Below are 18,863 nucleotides of genomic sequence, written 5' to 3'. Positions count from 1 at the left end.
CTGTTTTTTCTTCTTTTTTCATTTAAAACGTGCATATTTTTTTCGGTGTACAGCACATCTTAACTGAATATAAGTATACACACAAAAAGAATTGATTTCAAAACTTTCAATTCAAAAAGCTCAAATCAATAAATTTTGTTTTTTTAGAGATAAAACTAAAGTACAGTCAGCTACTTTTTAATACAGCTAGGTTTATCACTGCAGTTAATAATTAACCTCAAAATGAACAGCAACATATTCACCAATGTCAATATTTTTTATTAAAGTAAAAAATAAAAAAAATAAAAAAAAAGCAGAAAAATAATTTTGTATAGATTATTATATGAACTTGTGATATTATGTTCTAAAGGTAGTAATAATTGTAGATAGACTTTTACAGTTTTTACTGCACAATATAAACTTAAATACACTTTTATTCAAGTCATTTTAATTATAAATGCATTTATTAAAAATGAATGAAAAAAAATTGATTAAATTTTTTTACATATCAAAAATTCTTATTTCATAAACAAATGTATTCACAGTGCATCCAATGAAGAATTTTTAATGCAGCTAAATCCAACCATATATATTTTTATTAAAATAGAAGTTAATCTATATTTTAGAAATAAAGGTATACACAAAGTATATTAATGAAAAAAATAATAAGTCTAACATCTAAAGCAAACAAAACTAACATTAATATTTAAAGCACAAAATAAAATGATGTATATTAAAGACTGAACTCAGTTTTAAACAATAGCTTTATGTCTTTCATACTGAGCTTTCACCATTATCTATTAAAGCATCACTTTCCTTAGAAGACATAGCTTTTGATGGATAACCTTTATCAGGTACATCAATTATCAATTTATTTGGACTTGTTGCGCGCATCGTTGATTGCATTTCATATTGCGATTCTTTTATGAGAAGGATTATTTGGCGGAAATGCAAATTATCAATATTATCAGCCAAAGTATAAAGCATGAAAAAGTCTCCATAACTAAGGTTGGCTATAACGTCCCTAATATCTCCTTTTGCACTCAAACTTGCAACGCAGGACAGCAGCAAGAAACGGGCCTGATTAGAAATCATGACAATCAACCTGTAAACTATCAACAGACCGCCTAAAATGGCCAAAATAACAAACCAAAACCACATCACGATAAAAATTTTCTCATTAAGAATATTCAAAGGCAAAAGACACAGCGCATCATGTCGTTGCACGTCACCTGAGGAACCGTACTTGTGAAAGGTGCACTTTGTAATACGTGGAAATACTCTGATCATCGGGTCAAAGCGGTCCTCTTGTTCAGTATTGGCATATTTAAAAACTTCTGTACCGTAATTCCTGAATTCTCCACCAAGAAATTTATCAATTAAGAAGATCTGGCCAACTACATTAACGAAATTCAATACCTCGCATACGAAGAATTTCATAGCATATTGTTGGTGCTCACTGCGTCCTAATCTAAAATAATTTGCAATTCCTTTGAACCACGTTTCAAGATCTTGACCTTCTTCCAATACAGGAATTGGCTCATAAAGCTTTTTAATCAGACTCCTCATTTTTCCAGATTCAAGGGCTCTCCATAGAACATTTGGTAAGCAAAACATAATGGCTTGCAGCAAAAGCATAAAACATACCCATTGGTAGTAGGCGTGCGTTACAATTTCATCGCCTTGAGTGTATTTTCCAACTCCTGGATATACAACCTCCACACCCACTTCTTGAAAGAGAGCTTTAGGCAATGTAAATGTTGACTCAATCCAGCAATATGTGTTAAGAAGCTGTTCTGGTATGTCATCCTTCTGAATGCACATAATTGGGTTACCAAAAAACTGGTAACCTGAAACCAAGATACTGGCAAAGAGCAAAGCCAATCCAGTGACTTTGTAATGTAGTCTAAATATTGGATCATCAATGACCACTCTTGGTACTTTAACAAGAGTTTTTCTCAATGTCTTGGTAAAAAGATCAGCAAACAAAACCTTCTCCATGTTTATTAAACAGTTTTACAATTGAAACAAAAATTAAAAATCAATAACTATTGTTTATAGTTTAAACACAGCAAAATGCATATTAAGTCAGATTTTTCACAAACAAACATTAATTTTCCAACAAGTACGCATAATTCAATTCCAAATTCTTTTTACCTTATCTAAAACTCATTTTTTTCCAACTAAGAAAACACTCAATTTTTTATCAATATTATCAGCCGTCCATGAACAATAAAGGAAATAGACTCCTTATGTTATCATGTAAGGTGGAGTTATGCATTTGAACTTTGTCTACAGGTATGAGATAAGCTTAGTAAAATGAAGTGTTCATAAAGATAAGGTTTTAAGATATACTTTTTTTAAAGCTAAAATAACTGTCACAGAAAATTTGATATAAAGTTATTTTATTTTACTCATGGCTTAATGCTATTGAAATGCATATAATCTATATTCTTTAAATTCCTTTTTTTTTTTNTTTTTTTTATTTTTTTTTTTTTTTTTTTTTTTTTTTTGCAGAAATGATATATTATTACAGAATATGACATATTACTTACATTCTTTATCTTTGCTTAAATGCATTCATGATTCATTCCTTACTTCTATAAATATGTTTTTAAGGATACCAATAAATATGTTATCAAAAAATATTCCTTTTTTTTCAAGGAAAAAAAAGATTATTGAAGAAGGATCTTAAATAAATATTTATTAGTATACTTTACATAAAACTATTACCTTATTTTTGGAATTGATGATTTTGCTTACAATTTCTGAAGATTGATAGCTTTCAAAAAACTAAAAATCTTTATGTAAAATATAAAGAATAAAATATGTCACTGGGATCTTTAAAAGTTTTTATTGAATAATTTATCTTTTTTAAAATAAACTAAAGTTACATCACCGCTTTAATGGACGCAAATACATTTTCCACCACATATATAATGTCCCAGCAGATAGAGAGTACCTAAAAGAGGTATATAAATAAAGAAATATTTTTTATAATTTTTTATAAATTAAATTTTTAATATACTATATATATTCTATTTTTAAATTATGTTAACGCTAGACACAATAAAGTAAATTATTAAGGATACTGATTTTGGGAGATGAATACAAAATTCAAAGTAAATTATTATGACTCACAGAATTTTAGATAATAAATACTCTAATAAATATGGAATTCCAGTAACAGCTAGTTTTCTCTTTTTCAGATTGACATTAAATGAAATTAAACAGAATTACACTTATAATGTATATTTCTAAGATAATCCCAGAAACGAATTTACTAATAATTAGAAAATAAAGGAAAAGAATTTTTTCCTCACAAGTATAAAACAGTTTGATTGATAATATTCATGTTCTTTAAGATCTAATTGTTATTCATAGTTTAACGCATTAATTTCTGCACTTTTATATTATTTTATTAGTTTTTAAGAAATAGCTATGATTTTAAGTGCAAAATGTAGAACAAGTTCGAAAAAAATAAAAAACGACAAAAACTAAAAAAGAAACGTTAATTTAACAACTCTTTATTTGGACAAGCAGGTTTAAGACTATATTGCAAATGCTATGATAACACTATTTTTCTCTAAAAAAAAGTTTAAAAAAGGGTCAACAATTATATTTTGTAAAAGCTAAAGAATGCCTTTTTGTTAAATGTTGATTTTTCTTAACAAGTAAGGACAGTTATTTTGCATTAAGACATGCAATTAAAAAAAATATAAACTTTTTTTGCACCTGATATATTCTAAAACTTAGCTTCAAAATCCCAGTGTTTCAATTTATTTCTAATTAAAAACACATTAACCAGATTAACTAAAAACAACTGGATCTTTTTTTATCTCAGAACTTTTTTTAATGCTAAGGTAGAGAAAATAATTTACACATTAATTAGCTATTTTAAGCTAAAGAAAATATTTTCAGCTTGTTACATTTTTTATACCTCAATATATACTTGTGGTAACTTAACATGATAACAATAGATAAGTTTCCTAATTTGTCAGAATTAATATTCATAAAAAACAATATCACCATGTATGAAAATACCTAAAATTAGATTAAAAAAGACTTCTTACTAATAATCATTTAGAAATACATTAGCTTTTTGCTAATTGTTTTTAAAGAAACTAAAGAAATTACCATGTTATTATGTAAGAAAGGTGTTCATTTCTAAAGGACATCCTTGTTTGTCCTCCAATTGGTCCTCCAGGAACAGTGCTGTTAACATCAGCATCAACATATATCGGTAATGCTCCAGAGATTGCCGCCATTTTATTTACATCTCGAAAATAAAAATAATTAGGATCTGACTGTGTCTTTGGGGAAAACTGAGGTCTCTAGTTAATGGATAAATAAATAAACAATTGAAACAATATAGTAAATTAATAAGCATATGCTTAAAACATATCTAAAAAGTTTTTAAATTATTATATCTAATCTCATATCTAAAATAATTTTTAAAGTAAGGTAAACATAAATCTAAGAATAAAATCATATTAAATAAATTATTTTCATACATAAACATGTAAACAAAAAAAAATCTGTCCAAATTATTCACATTTAATTTGTAATTCACTCATTAACTAATTTTTAATTAAAATGAAAAGTATAAAATTCTAATTAGCTGGAGTGCTATAATTATGTAAAAAGTAAGTATCATCTAAAATATATGAATTATAACTACTAAAAAAACTCAGGATGAACTGAAGTAATAGTGACAAATTCTACTGTATACGCTACTTATTTAGTTTAAGTATGCTAAGCAAAAACATAATTGCTGACATAAATTGATATCAGTATCAAAAACAAATATTTCTGATCCCATCAGTTTCAAACAATATCGAATACATATTTTTCTGAGCCAAATAAAAGCGCTAATGAAGTAAATAGAGAGGTAATTATAGAATTTTATTTTTATTGCAAATAGAAGAATAGTTAGATTTTTTAAAAAAAAAATAATGCAATTAAAAAATGTTTTACAACTGAAAAAAATTGAGAAAATTACCTCACAACATAAGTGAGATAAATTTTCTTACAACTAAAGTTAGAACTGGTTAGGAACATTTCAAATAAAAAAAACACAATCATCAACATAATAAAAAAATTTCTAAACTAAATTCTAAGAAAAAATTTCTAAAAAAATCCTCCTAAATAAATCACTTAAATTTTGATGAAATGTATGGAAAGATTATTATCTAAATTTATGAATGCTTTATAAGATACAAATATTACTGCGTAAACTACTACATATACTATATTTTTAAATACTTTCATAATAGAACATAAAACAGTTTTAAAATACATTTCTGAAGAAAAAAAAGGAATTGTCTTTTACATTACTTACATTTTCATGCAGCCTTACCGCCCCAACAAGCTCTATTTCTTTTGTAATCTAAGTTAAAATGGAAGAGTCTTTTTAATACAGCTTTCTGATATTAAACATTGCAACATTAAAAAAAATGTTTCAGAAATTTATTTTAAAGAAAAAACAACAACTTTTATTAAGAGAATAAAAAATTATAACTTCAAATATAATCCCTAAAATTGAAGGTTATATTTTTCTTCTTCTTACGTGTTACAGCCAGTTAGAGACCAAGGCCGTCTCAGTCAGTTTACCCCTTTTAGATCTATTCGATGCTATATTTCTACATCTATTAACTGAGTCCTTTAACCACTTCTTTACTCTATCTAACCATCTTGTTCTAGCTCTTTTTCTTTTTCCTCTAGTGTTTGAAAGGTTATTTTTTTAAACGGGATTTCTATCGCCATATCAAAATACATGTCCTAGTCACCTTATTGGATAATCATTGATCATTTTTGTATGTCACTAGTGTCCTGTAAAACTGTATTTTTGTTTCGGAACTTATGTATTTAGATTTGAATTGGTTTCCAAATCCATGATAATATCTGTTAGCTATTTTGATTTTAATTTTTATGCCTGTGTATCTTTATGTTTTATTGTAATATAATAATATAAAAGACAACATGAAGAGCAAAAATAGAAATGTTAAAAGGCAGTAGTTCCTGAATGATAAATAACCATCATACATAGTACTGAGAGACATAATTCCCTTTTCTTGGTAAAGTTTTCGATCTATCTTAATGTAAAGCTTAATGCATCTAAAGAGGATTTTATTAATAACTTGCATAAATGCTGCAGAAATTAGAAATACACAGCTTTTGAGAAATACATATTTTTTTCTAACAGCTTCTAATCAAACTTGTCTTTTTGTATTACTAAAACGAAAAAATGTACATAGATCAGCTGACTTGCTTTAATTTCAATTTCTTAAAGGCAGTCTATAGTTCTTTGCAATACTTTATAGTTCCATTTATGTTCATTTGTTGAATTGTTTTTGGATCCTATTTTCAGTTCTGAATCAGAAATTATAAAAATAAAGATTGCAGAGAAGAAAGTTTATTAAATTATTAAAATTATATAACCTAACACTAGTAAATTTCATTTCTCATTTGCCGAAAGACTATTTTTTTGCAATATTGAAAAATAATGGAATTTATGAATAATCTTTGAGGAAAGGGGATTTCAAAGTGGATTTTTCAATTTGCCTCAACGGATTTGGTCAATTCGATAAAAGATATTTTTTTGTTTCAGTTCTAAACGTCAATAAAGCACAAATATTTTGTTATAAATCATCTTTAAAATAATGAAAGCATTATAAGCCAAAATGTTTATGTCTGAACGGGTTTATATCTGATGTGCATTGAAAGATGTTTTAAAAATAGAAATAGTTTAACGAAATAGTCTATATCTTTTGATTATTTTTTATTTGTTATATCTTTATGCTTTTTAATTGGCTTCCATGATTTTGAAAATTACTTTATTATTTGAGGATTGGAACAGCTTAGCATTGAATTTTTTTAAAATTATGCATAGATTAAAAATGCTTAATTTTATATAGGTGAAGTTTTTTAGTTCGATTTTAAACAGTATGGCATATTATAGAAGCCCAAAACATTTCTGTGCCTGGGGGCCCTGCATGCTATTAAAAGGGCACTGGGAAATTCACATCATTTACTTGTGTATGTTTATTTAAAACATGTTTAGGATATACACACATTTTGAGAGCATTACAAAAATGTAATAATAAAACCTCATATTTTTCAAAAATCTATCTGTTTGATTTTTGATACAAGATAAAATATTAAAAAAGTGTTTCATTAAACAGGATTGAAATACAAAAAGTTTCTTAATTTTAACTATAATTGACTAAGGTAGCCCGGGGTATATTCAATTATTGGAAGGGTATATTCAATTAAGAACAGATGCATGGCAAATTTTAATTCAGCATAATTTGCCACATCTTTTGTCTGTTCACTTAAAATAAATGTGAAAGATCTGATCAGATAAAAATAATATATTTCAATAATAGTCAATTCAATATATTCAAGACACATATTTGATATAGCATGTTAAGAAATTTTAAATAACAGTAGCAAAATTTTTGAAACAACAGACAAAAGCAACTTCTGTCTGCAATATTTTAATAAAGAGATAAACACAAATGCTTTTAATAATACATTAAATGAAATTACAAATAAAGTAATAATAATTTTACAAAACTACCTTAGCTATCAAATTTAATTTGGAATCTAACAATTTTTATAATACAGCATTACCTTTAAAGATAAAGATTTGAAAATTGTAAAATGGCAATATTGCTTCCACAAGGCACTTTTTAAAATTTTTCCAAATCTTTCTAAATAAAATTTTTACAGTGGATTACAAAATAATTATGAACATAGTTAGTGAATTTTTGTCTGTAGATTTACCTGTCCTTCAGGCCGCTTGGAAGGATCAGATTTATTTCTTGGAACCCAACCTCTATTAACCAGGATTGTTAAACTGAAAAATATTTATAAATATTATAATAACAACTAACTTTAACAATTACAAAAACATTACTTTTGAATACATAAAAATTTCACAGCTTAAAATAGTCAAAAATGAATGCTTATTTATTTTAAAATATGGTTATGAATCTAGAAAAACTTAAAAGGTAGCAAAATACTAAAAGGTTGAATGAGTAAAAAAAGTCACACTACGAAAACAAACTGATGATAAAAAAAAATAATAATAATTGGTAAAAGTGGTTTAGAAGATTAAATGATTTAATACCTTGCTATACTATAACTAATGCTAATAACTATGATGTTATAGTTTGATTCATAAATACAAATTTATAATAATTTAAGCAATTTGCATACATGCAAAAACATATTTTTTTTAAAAATACAAAATGTATAACTACATTAGTATTATTAAAAAAATTGCAAATTGTTTTCTTAAAGCTAATCGAATTTAAAAAATAATTGGTATTGTAGTTTAATAGTACCTATATATTGCAATAATAGTTGGGCTTTGACTCATACAGCACTAATACATTTGAAATCAAAGATAACAAAAATAAAACTTTTAAGAATCTATCAGACATATCTTCAGTTGTTACTATTCACTTGAGAAATTTAAAATGCCTCAACTGTATTAGGTTTCAGAAACTTAATTATCAGTATTACTGCAATGAGTTAAAAATGTGTTTTTCATCAACGCTGTGTTTTCAAAGGTCAACTTATAGGATGAGTAGATGCAAAATCATTCCATCTTGAAATTTAAAATGGGGGGGGGGTAAACATATACAGAATATCAGTTAAATACAGTACTTATTTCTTTTACAAATTAAACTTAGTTCACTTTATCAAAATAAACTAATATTTTTTTATTAGACAAGAAGCTTCAACTCATTTGAGTTAAGCAAATATAGATTGCTGTAGAAAGAAAAACTGTACCAATCAAAGTTTTTTATAACAAAAATAAAACTTTTAGATTCCATCATACGTTTTTTCAGTCGGTATTATTGATTTGATAAATCTGAAATGTCTTACCTGCTTTAGATTTTAAAAATAATATCGTAATCCATTAAAAAAAATTATTTTCATAAGATCAACTTATAAAATGAGTACATACAAAATCTTCGATCCTAAAGTTTGAAATAGGCGAGAACTTATACAACAGATTAACTTACACAGGTAGATACAGTACCTATTTCTTTTACACATTAAACTGAGTTTACTTTTTTATATCAAGGGACTCATTCTTGATTTATTAATGAAAAAATTTCTGCTGATTAAATTTATGAAATATACAACATTGTAAAAAGGAAAATAAGACAAAGAAAGGATTTTTCTATATAATTTTTTTTTTTATTTCTAATGGCAAAAGAAAATGACAAACTCTTACAAAAACAGTGAACAAAAAGGGGAACAACAAGTAAGAGAAAAAAGTTTCTGTATAAATTAGCATGGTGATATTTCTCAATTTCTAGAAGTTAATCTAAAAATAATAATCTTAGTCACTTTATTAATATATATTTCAAAATAACTTACTCTTTATCAGCTACATGAAATGGAGTGATAACCATATTCCCACTTTGGGAACGAGAAGATAATAACCCTCCTCCTTCATCCTTCTCTGTAATTAATGCTCGAGGGCCAATATACATTTCTCTTGAATGGTCAAATTTTCCACGTACACGGATGCGCTGGTATTCCATATTGTTTAAATCTTCCAAACTACATAATTTATAACAGAAAAAATATAAGTTTATAAAGTTAAACTTCAGAGATAAAATGATGGCAGTTGAATAATATTAATTCGAACAATATGGCATACCATATTTTTCAACTAAATACAATGTGGAATATCATATTTTTCAAATCTTTCAGGCTGCATTAATGGAAAGCTAAAGTTATTAATTTATGAAATTTAACTTTATTATCAATGGAATTTAACTTAATAACTTTTTTTTGTCTTACAAATTATGCAGTCTGGAAGACTTAAAGAGTAGATAATATCACACTATTTTAAACTTACAGCTGCATTAATAAAGAAGCAGTTAAAGTAAATTTCATAGATAAAATAATAGCTTTCAGTTAAAGCAGTTTAGAAGGTTTGAAAATCATGGGATTCCAGAAGGTTTAAATCTTCCAGACATAATATTTAACGTAAAAAAATATGAGTTCATTAGGTAAATTTCATAGGTAATAAAAAAGTTTTTAATTTATGCAGTTTGGAAGGTTTAAACAATATGGTAGTCTACATTGTTTGAATTTTTCAGACTACACGATTTGAAATGAAAAAAATTATTAGTTTATTAAATTAAATTTCATAGATTAATTAATAAAATTCAATACATAGTGAGCGCATTGCAGTTATTTAATTTAAAAATGAACAACAACTAATATGATAGAAATAAGAAAAATAAAATCATCTGAAGAGTTTTATTAACCTATATCGAAAAAAATTATTAAGTTTCAATAAAGTGAAAAAGTTTTTTACTATGAAAGAAAACTTAGTTCACTACATATAATTAAAATTACAATAAAAAACACACAGCACAGGATACAGTTTAAAACTTCTTAATTCAGTTGCATATTTTTGTAAACAAACAAGAAGTTAAGAAACAAAGAAACATTATGATAGATTTATATAATTTGATTCTAACTAATTTGAATTTATTTTCAAGGTATTTTTTTTAAAAATTGTAACCTATTTTTTATTACAAAATGCTCTGTACTGTAATTATTCATACTTCTTTATTAACTGAAACAAAACTTCTTGTGTTGGCAAAAAAATTAGTAAATAAGTATTATTCAATATATTACTTATATTACTCAATTCATTATATTACTCAAATATGATATTATTCATAAATATAAACAAACAACTAAAGCATAAATGATTGTAAATAAACAGCTAAATTAAATGCTAATTATTAATTTAATATACAATTACGAATTTTCAATAAGTTCAAGCAGTCTGAGTATACAGGCAAATAAAATAAAAACTAATCTTTATAAGATTACATTTGAATAATTGGCATTAAATTTCAAAAAAGAGAAAAAATACAAAACATTTGTTGGAAAAACAATCAAGAATACTTCTGTTGTGCAAAGGAAATTTATCAACTAACAATATTTTTGCTTAAATGCTGCTAAATGAGAGAATCTGATATCAAATGCACGTAATTTACACAAAAAAAAAACTAATTCTGAAAAGGAAATTTTGATGTGAAGTTTTACCAAGTAACATTTAAGTTTTCAACACCTCACAATTTATACAAATAAACAGATGTTGCTCATTTGATGTTATGCTAACAAGATTTAACACTATATTAATCAGAGAAAAAGAGTTGGAAATTTTTTCTGGAAAAATCTATTTTGTCAAAGACACTTTTAGAAACCAAACAAAATTGGAAATAAACTAAGAATGATCAATACTTTGTAATAAATATTATAAGAAGATTGAATTTATAGTACCAGAAAGTAAATTTTTTTTCACCTTAGATTTATTTTCACTTTTTAAAGGAAAAACTATTTTCATGTTATTTTATTTATTTTACTTTCATACAGAATTTCAAAATCTAATTTATATGTCACACCATAAAATAATTGGTTTGACTCTTTATATCTAACACTATTTGATTACAAAAGTCAGTATGTAATATATAATTGTATATTATGCAAAATATAATTGGATATTCTACATGCAATTTGTAGTAGTGTGTATGTTTAGATTTTGATTTGTAAATTTAATTGAGTTAATAGAATTTGATAAAGATATTTTTTTTTCTTCATATAATTATAGTATTAGCTTTTGCTATTATTTTTATGTGAAATATTGGAAGGAAAAGTTGTTTTGGATTTTTTTAGAAATGTATTGAATATATTTTTCTTTTCAATTATTGTATTTTAGTTTACACTCATTTAAAAATGATGCATTGAATTGTTTAGAAAATAATACTATTTTTTAAACGAGATAGCAATAATGAGATAGCGATAATTTAAAAAAAAATTTCAGTTTTCATTTCGTTCTTTTTTCATGAAAAGACATCTTTCCTCTTTTCAACTTCCACTGAAAAAAACATACTGTGTAGAAAGTTTTTTGATTTTTTAACACAAACCTTGAATAAATTAATTATGTGATACCCTGAATAGGTATATCTTTTAACATACAAGGTTGCCAATAGCAATCACAAGAAGATCAAAAAACCAGCAAATATAGTTTTTAAAAGTTGTTTAAATTCTCTTAAAATGTTGATACATTAAAGGCTTAATTCAGTGATATTTGATAACATTAAAATATAATTATAGTAATTTTAATAAGAAAGATTTAGTTAACAATACTCAACTGAATTTGAATTAAATTGGCAAAAATTAAAACTTTAAAAAAAATAAAGTAATTAGTAAAGGATCCTCTAATCTTTGAACATTTAAATCGCCATCACCAGCTTTAAATTTATAACTTACAAAAATAATAAATTTATAACAAGCAATAATTTTAAAGTTTTAAGCAATAATTTAACTACCTAATCTTTATACACAACATAAAACGCATACACTGCAGCATAGGTTTGATAACTTCATTTTCATGATTGAAAGTTTCTGCTAGAGGAGTTATTTTTCCCATTGTTAGGGGGAGGGAAGCTGTATAATAAAAAAGGTACAAAAAATCAGAAAAATGAGGGGGGGGGTCATACAAAGAAAATGACAAAAGTACAAAAAAACTTGGATTGAGAGAGGATGAGAGTAAACAAGAAGATATTCGAAGAGAGTACTTGCTAGCAACAAAAGAACTTGATATACTTTTATTAAACATTTAAGAGCAAAGTGTTTTACTTTTAATTTACTTGAGATTTTAAAAATATATTTAAAAGCAAACCTGATTAATATCAAAATGATTAAAAACTTAATGCTGCTTAGAGTTTGTTCATTTGATTAACATGCTATGACCACCAGAAGTGTAAATCACAATAATATAATTTGAATGTAAGTCGAACATCATAAAGAACAGTCATAGTATTGATTATTCTCCCAAAAAACAAAAGTTTGCTAAACATTATAATATTATACCATCTTATTAAAGCTGGCAATTTTTCTTTTTAATTTTTTCACTTACTTATCAGGTAATTCTACAGGAGGAGACATACTTTTTGATTTCACTTCTTCTATTAAATTTAACTTCCATTTTCGTCTTTGAACTTGCCAAGTTCCTAAGCAAAATGTTGTAATTGGCACTGCCTAAAAAATTAATATTATTAAAAATTTAAAAGGAAGAGATGACAATTATCATATAAAGTTCAAATTACAGTAGGGAACCGATTATCCGGAACGATCGGGACCATCGCTATTCCGGATAACTGATTTTTCCGGTTTTCTGAATCGCTACAAAAAGCCGTTTTTTTTTTTTTTATTGTTAAACCCAACTAAAAAAAAAAATTTGGAAATAATCTTAAAACGAAGTAATACACTAATGATTATTTCCAAAATGATGGTAAGGTAAACATCTTTCAAAATAGAAAGAAAAATCCTGAAATCTTATGAGGAAAAAAAAAATTTTTTTTTTTTTTTGAAAATGGTGGGAAAATGTATGGAATTTCATTCCGGTTTTTTGGTTTTCCGGTTTTCTGATTTCCGGATAACGGGTTCTGTACTGTAATAGAATTAACAAACCAATTGCAATGGAAAAAAAATATTTAAAAAACTACATAATGCAATATTTTTAAAAATAATTATTTTGCATGGCCTCAAAAACAAATAGTCCATAAAAAATATCACAATAATCTAAAAGAAATATTGTTCAGGATATCCAACATTTGAAGAAAAGCAAAAGGTATATTCATAAATATTATTTGGGTGATTAATTGGCCCATTCTGTAAGACATTTTTAGGAACAAAAATATTCATAAAAACAGTCAAGCTTAACATAAAATAAATTATAGTGTTGAATTAATTTCCCAAACAAATTCAGCTCAATACAGAAAGTTTTGCAAAAAGTTTGCAAGCACATAGTATATGAAATTAGGTAAAAAGCAAAATAATTAATTTAGTTTAAATCTACATTTAACTATATTTTAATAGAATGTAATTATATTATTTCTCCTTCTAGACACTGCAGGTTATTTACTGCTACAATAAACTTCTGAGTATCCACAATCTTCTTTTTATTCATTTATTTATTTTTGCAAAGATAAATAATATGATATTGAAAAAAAATCTACAACAATGGAATAAGCTTCTCAGTTAATATAATAAAATGTTGCAGCCAAATCTGCAATATATAAGACAAATGCTATAAAAAGAAGGAAAAAAACATTCATTGTGATTAATATGCAAACATAACTAATACAAGCTGGTAAAATCTGTGGAGTTGAAAGCCCAGTCAGCAGTTGCTGCGTGCCTGGTGTGGATCTGGAGAAAATTTCCTTCTCCTTCAGATCTATGTCTAAATTTCGAAAATAGCCTTGTAAATGAGTGGTGGTACCATCCATCTATGGGCTACGAGATAAGTTTCACTTTCATCTTAGTGATACTCTTGTCTAACCAAAGGAGTTTGTTCCTGACTTAATTTCCAAGGCAAGCAGGTTAGATTGGCTTGTTCAAGAGTTATTAGAAATAACAACATTAATACTGGCAGAAATAAAACATTTCACTGTTAAAGCAAATAGAAATCAATAAGATAGATTTGACTATCAGCTGCTCTGTTCCGTCCTTGGACCATCTATATATTCAATGTAATGTTATAAAAAATGAAGTATTATTCAAGGTTCAAAAAATTTAATTTCTGTTTATCACTTTAAGATGAATGAAAGCCAATCATTATAACCATTGTCATTTTGTCTTATTTTATAGTAATGCATTTATTGTTCATATATCTATTTATTTTAAATACTTTTATTTCATGAGTGTACAAATATTTAGAAAGAGATGTCAGGAAAAAAATTGAACTTTAAGAATGAATGAATTTTGTCTAATATCAATTAAGATTATAAATTTAAAAAAAATAATCACATAAAATTATAAATAATATTTACTAAATGTATATACAATTAAATAAAAAAAAATTATAAAGGCAGTTTTTCTATAAAGGAAGTTGAAAACCTGTTATAATTTTATTGAATTCAAAAAATTTCAAATGCTTGATTTCAAAAATATTTGAAATTTTAAAATATTTTGTAAAATTATAACAGGTTTTCAACTTCCTTTATGGAAAACTAGCTTCATAATATCTTAATGTTTATAAATTATTTACATATTTTATATTTTTGAAAAAATTTTCAAAGCACATTTATTTTAATCAAGGAGACAAAAAATGGCAATTTAAGGGCTATATTTGGCTCCTAGGCTGCATACTGTTCACTTCCATCATAATTAAAGCATTCTCTTTTGTACTTTTCAGTGAAAAAAAAAAAGTAAGTAAAAACGGGGAGAGAAGAAATATAAACAGCTTTTATATTTTTTTCGTGAGAAGTGAAGGAACTAATTTTAAACTAGTAAACAAAAAACGTCACATATCCCTGATTTTTAGAGACTCCTCCGATTCTGCAGGGAATTAGGAGCTTATAATATTTTCTTTTAATTAAGTGAAAAGAATAAATCTTACCAAAAGAGCATATCTACCTATGTCAATCTTCTTTGGAGTAAGTGATTTGGTTGAAAACTTTTTATTCAACAAGAAACATCTATTTTGAGGTCCGAAACATTTGATTTGCTTGAAAACTACTGACTTTAACATATCTACAAAAATAGAAAATTTAATTTGAATAAAGTAATTCTATGTTTATAATTAGACAACAATGTTATTCAAAATGTTGTTTATACTCAAAATATCAACATGCTAAAATACGAGAAAAACAATAAAATAAATAATTGTGTATATATATGAACAATTTTTAAAATAACTATATGCAATATTATTTTCTACTAAAAATATGAAATAGAAATTGGAACACATTTATGAAGAACTATTAAAATTTTACTACAAAAAAAAAGAAAACATACAACAATAAAAATAAATTAAAGTAGAGATAAGTGAAATATTTTCTGAACTTATTATTTCAAGTTAGTGAAAGAGAAATGTTATTTAAATAAATTATCAACTGACAAAAATAAACTTTTGAGCTAACTATAAGAAAATTGAGATTTTTTTTAAATATTTTTTTTAAAATTTAATCATTTCCAAATTCATAGATAATATCAATATGCAACTTTAAAATCATATAAAGTAAAGCATTCCTACAATAGGCTGAGAAAATTTTGCTTTATAAAACTATTTAGAAAATTATTTGATAAAATTTAAAAATTATCTTGCTTATAGGAAAGTTTTTGCTATAATAAATATTAAATTTTCAAAAATAAATTATGGGTACTTTAAAAAAAAAAGCTTTAGAGATAAATAGTGAAAATATTAAAATAACTTAAGTCAATGATGTAGAGCTTTTTAATTATGTAACTGTTAGCTGATATTTTGATTTTCAAAAACAGTTGATCATGTTAAAATGATTTGTGATGTAGAAAAAATACTAAATATATTTGAACAACTTGCATTAAAAAAGCTTGTGTCCTGTTAATTTTGATCTTGTTATTTCAATTGAAATTCATCTGTAAATTTTAAGAATTAAATATTTATCATCCATATTATAGTTACAAACTAAAGTTATGCCTACTGCTTCAAATTTCCACTAATGTTTATAGTTATGAATTATGTTACAATAAAATGATCAAATCCTAAATTTCATATTAATAGTTCATGTTAAAAGAGAAAAAAAATTAGAAACCTACACACAGATACATAGAAAGAATATATAATGATGAGGAAAATGCAGATTTGTAGCTTTAAAACATTGGTATTGTTTAGCTAGTACATACTGTTACTCATTACTTATTTTAAATTAGGGATTTTCTAAAAATATATTCAAAACCTACATAATGGTAGAAATTTTAATCATAAGGATCTAGGAGATCTTTAATACATCGATAAACATCAATTTCATACTGAAATAAATTAATTAAATAATATAAAGTTAAATAATAATATTTTTACAAAAAAATCTCACATTTTTTAAACACACACTTTTATTATTTGAATTGTATTAATAAACTAAAAACTTAGCTAATAATCTTTTATAAATAAATTTGTTTTCAAAAAATAATTAAATATAACGAATTAAATCTCTAAATTGAGATTTCATTTGCATTTATTCACCTTCATAAAACATAGTTTACAATATTTTGTAATTTAAAATTAGTTTTCCACAACAAACGAGTAACTTGAAGTGTTTGTAGCAATAAGCTGTAAAAAAGAAGATAAATAAAACAGCAAGATAATAATAATCTAAATTACGCATAACTTAGGATTAATATTTAAAAAATGTATTTTTATTTTGACAGTCCTAAAACTATGATTTACTGACATTAAAATTACATAAAAATCTTGTTTAAAAGGATAAAATATAAATGTAATAAACTGGGAAAAATACTAAACAAAAACATGATTATTTAAAAAAAAATTATAGAGAAATTAAAGCTAAAACATGGTTACTGTAATTTTGAAAGTAATACAAGTGTTATATAAGAAATGCTTTTTATTAAAAAAATTTATTTCAATTTGGATTGATTACATAAGTACGACAAAGAAAAGTTATGCAATGTACATCAAATACATCGACTCAGGTTAAATGATAATGAACTTAATATGGTCATAATCATGCACTAATCTAAAATTATAAATCTCATAATAAAAAGCAAGGTCAAAACTTTCTCATTACTGTGTTTATTTTCTTCAATTTCAAATTTGTTTGTTTACTTTCCGATCCGCAAAAGCACAGATACAGTTAATTTGATATCCCTTAAATTGATGGAATTAAAGCGAAGACATTTTAAGAGACCGTTCTTACTGCATGCTAAAAATCTCGCTTAGATGAATTCAAAGCCACGAATAAGAACCTGATTGGTGAAATTAATAAACATGTAAAAGACTGGCATATTTGCATCCAATACTTATTCTCATCTTTAAAATAGTTTTACATAAAGCGTGGGAGTTAAAAATTAAACAAATGATTGGTTACTAAGCAACATTAAAATGATGCTTAATTTTGAAAAATTCATACCGCAAATAGCTGATTGTTGCTGTTTATTTACGTCGCACTAGAGCTGCACAATGGATTATTGGAGACGGTCTGGGAAACATCCAAGAGGATGATCCGAAGACAAGTCATCATGATTTTAATCCTCTGCAGAGGGGATGGCAGCCCCGCTTCGATCACCCGATTACCTGCGAGAGAAGTCGAGCAAGTTTAACGAGGATCAATACCGCACACTTTTGGTCCCTACGCAGACTGATCCAAGTAGTCACCCACCCGCACACTGACCGCAGCCAGTGATGCTTGACTTCTGTGGTCTGCTGGGAACCGTTGCTTAACGATCAGTCCACTGCGGGACCCGTAAACAGTTTCATGTTAGCTTTATTTCGACAGTTACGGGCTGTAAACATCGTCTTTAAGTATTTTTTTTAACCCATGTCTCTCTTTCTGATTACTTGTATCTCACACTGGACTGATCGTTAATATATGGTTTCCAGTAGAACACCAAGGCCAAGTAACACTTGCAGTGATCAGTATGCGAGTGAGAGACTACTTTGATAACCCGCGAATTGACTGAGGGTTTGTGGTACCGACCCTCATTCAAATGTTCTATCGCTAGCCGACTTTGCGTGAAGGTCATTCAGCTACAGAAGTCCTCCTAGAACGTCTAGTGCGACTCTAAAGCTATGCAAATAAAGTACTACTACTTTCTTCTCACTTGTACACTGTTTTTCTACTTCTTTTGTGTGCGAATTAAAATAAATTTCGAAACCACCAAGTGAAGTTCAAAAGATGCATACATCAGGAGTCATTAATTAATACCTAAACAAAGAAAAAAAAATACGATGGATGAACGCTAATATATGAGTTAAAACCTCTTTGATTTTCAGAGGAAATAAAAATTACTCTTAAAATTGTTGTTGTAGTTCAATTACGTCGCACTTGAGCTGC

The 18,863-nt window shown here is 26.0% G+C and overlaps 2 protein-coding genes across 8 annotated transcripts; both read right to left on the bottom strand.

Moving 5' to 3' along the window:
• Nucleotides 1–237: 237 nt before the first annotated feature.
• On the bottom strand, nucleotides 238–2,378 carry LOC107444949 (innexin inx2). The gene has a single exon (XM_016059229.3). The coding sequence runs from the start codon at nucleotides 1,978–1,980 to the stop codon at nucleotides 754–756; it is 1,227 nt and encodes a 408-aa protein (XP_015914715.1). The 5' UTR covers nucleotides 1,981–2,378; the 3' UTR covers nucleotides 238–753.
• Nucleotides 2,379–2,814: 436 nt separating this feature from the next.
• Nucleotides 2,815–17,770, bottom strand: LOC107444950 (surfeit locus protein 1). Of its 7 annotated transcripts, none has more exons than XM_016059231.3 (8): nucleotides 17,598–17,770; nucleotides 15,434–15,567; nucleotides 12,950–13,071; nucleotides 9,379–9,564; nucleotides 7,768–7,840; nucleotides 5,321–5,368; nucleotides 4,117–4,313; nucleotides 2,815–2,941 (listed from the first exon to the last, which is right to left on the bottom strand). In XM_016059231.3, the coding sequence occupies exons 2-8, from the start codon at nucleotides 15,563–15,565 to the stop codon at nucleotides 2,875–2,877; spliced, it is 825 nt and encodes a 274-aa protein (XP_015914717.1). In that variant the 5' UTR covers nucleotides 15,566–15,567; nucleotides 17,598–17,770; the 3' UTR covers nucleotides 2,815–2,874. The 7 variants fall into 7 exon arrangements, with proteins under 7 accessions (XP_015914717.1, XP_015914719.1, XP_015914718.1 ...); XM_016059233.4 differs by having other exon boundaries at nucleotides 17,372–17,610; XM_016059232.3 differs by having other exon boundaries at nucleotides 17,451–17,610.
• Between the last annotated feature and the right edge of the window lie 1,093 nt (nucleotides 17,771–18,863).

This window comes from Parasteatoda tepidariorum, chromosome 1 (assembly GCF_043381705.1).
Source record: "Parasteatoda tepidariorum isolate YZ-2023 chromosome 1, CAS_Ptep_4.0, whole genome shotgun sequence".
In the NCBI taxonomy this organism is placed as follows: Eukaryota; Metazoa; Arthropoda; class Arachnida; order Araneae; family Theridiidae; genus Parasteatoda; species Parasteatoda tepidariorum.
This window is presented reverse-complemented; position numbering and strand designations above follow the sequence as displayed.

Excerpts from the sequence above, each read along its gene's own strand:
- LOC107444949 (XM_016059229.3), bottom strand. The coding sequence starts at position 1,980 with ATGGAGAAGGTTTTGTTTGCTGATCTTTTTACCAAGACATTGAGAAAA.
- LOC107444950 (XM_016059230.3), bottom strand. The coding sequence starts at position 17,538 with ATGATTATGACCATATTAAGTTCATTATCATTTAACCTGAGTCGAT. Across the intron at positions 9,565-12,949 it reads CCTGTAGAATTACCTGATAA|TTTGGAAGATTTAAACAATA; the intron begins GTAAGTGAAAAA and ends TAAATTATGTAG. Across the intron at positions 5,369-7,767 it reads CCAAGCGGCCTGAAGGACAG|ATTACAAAAGAAATAGAGCT; the intron begins GTAAATCTACAG and ends ATTTTAACTTAG.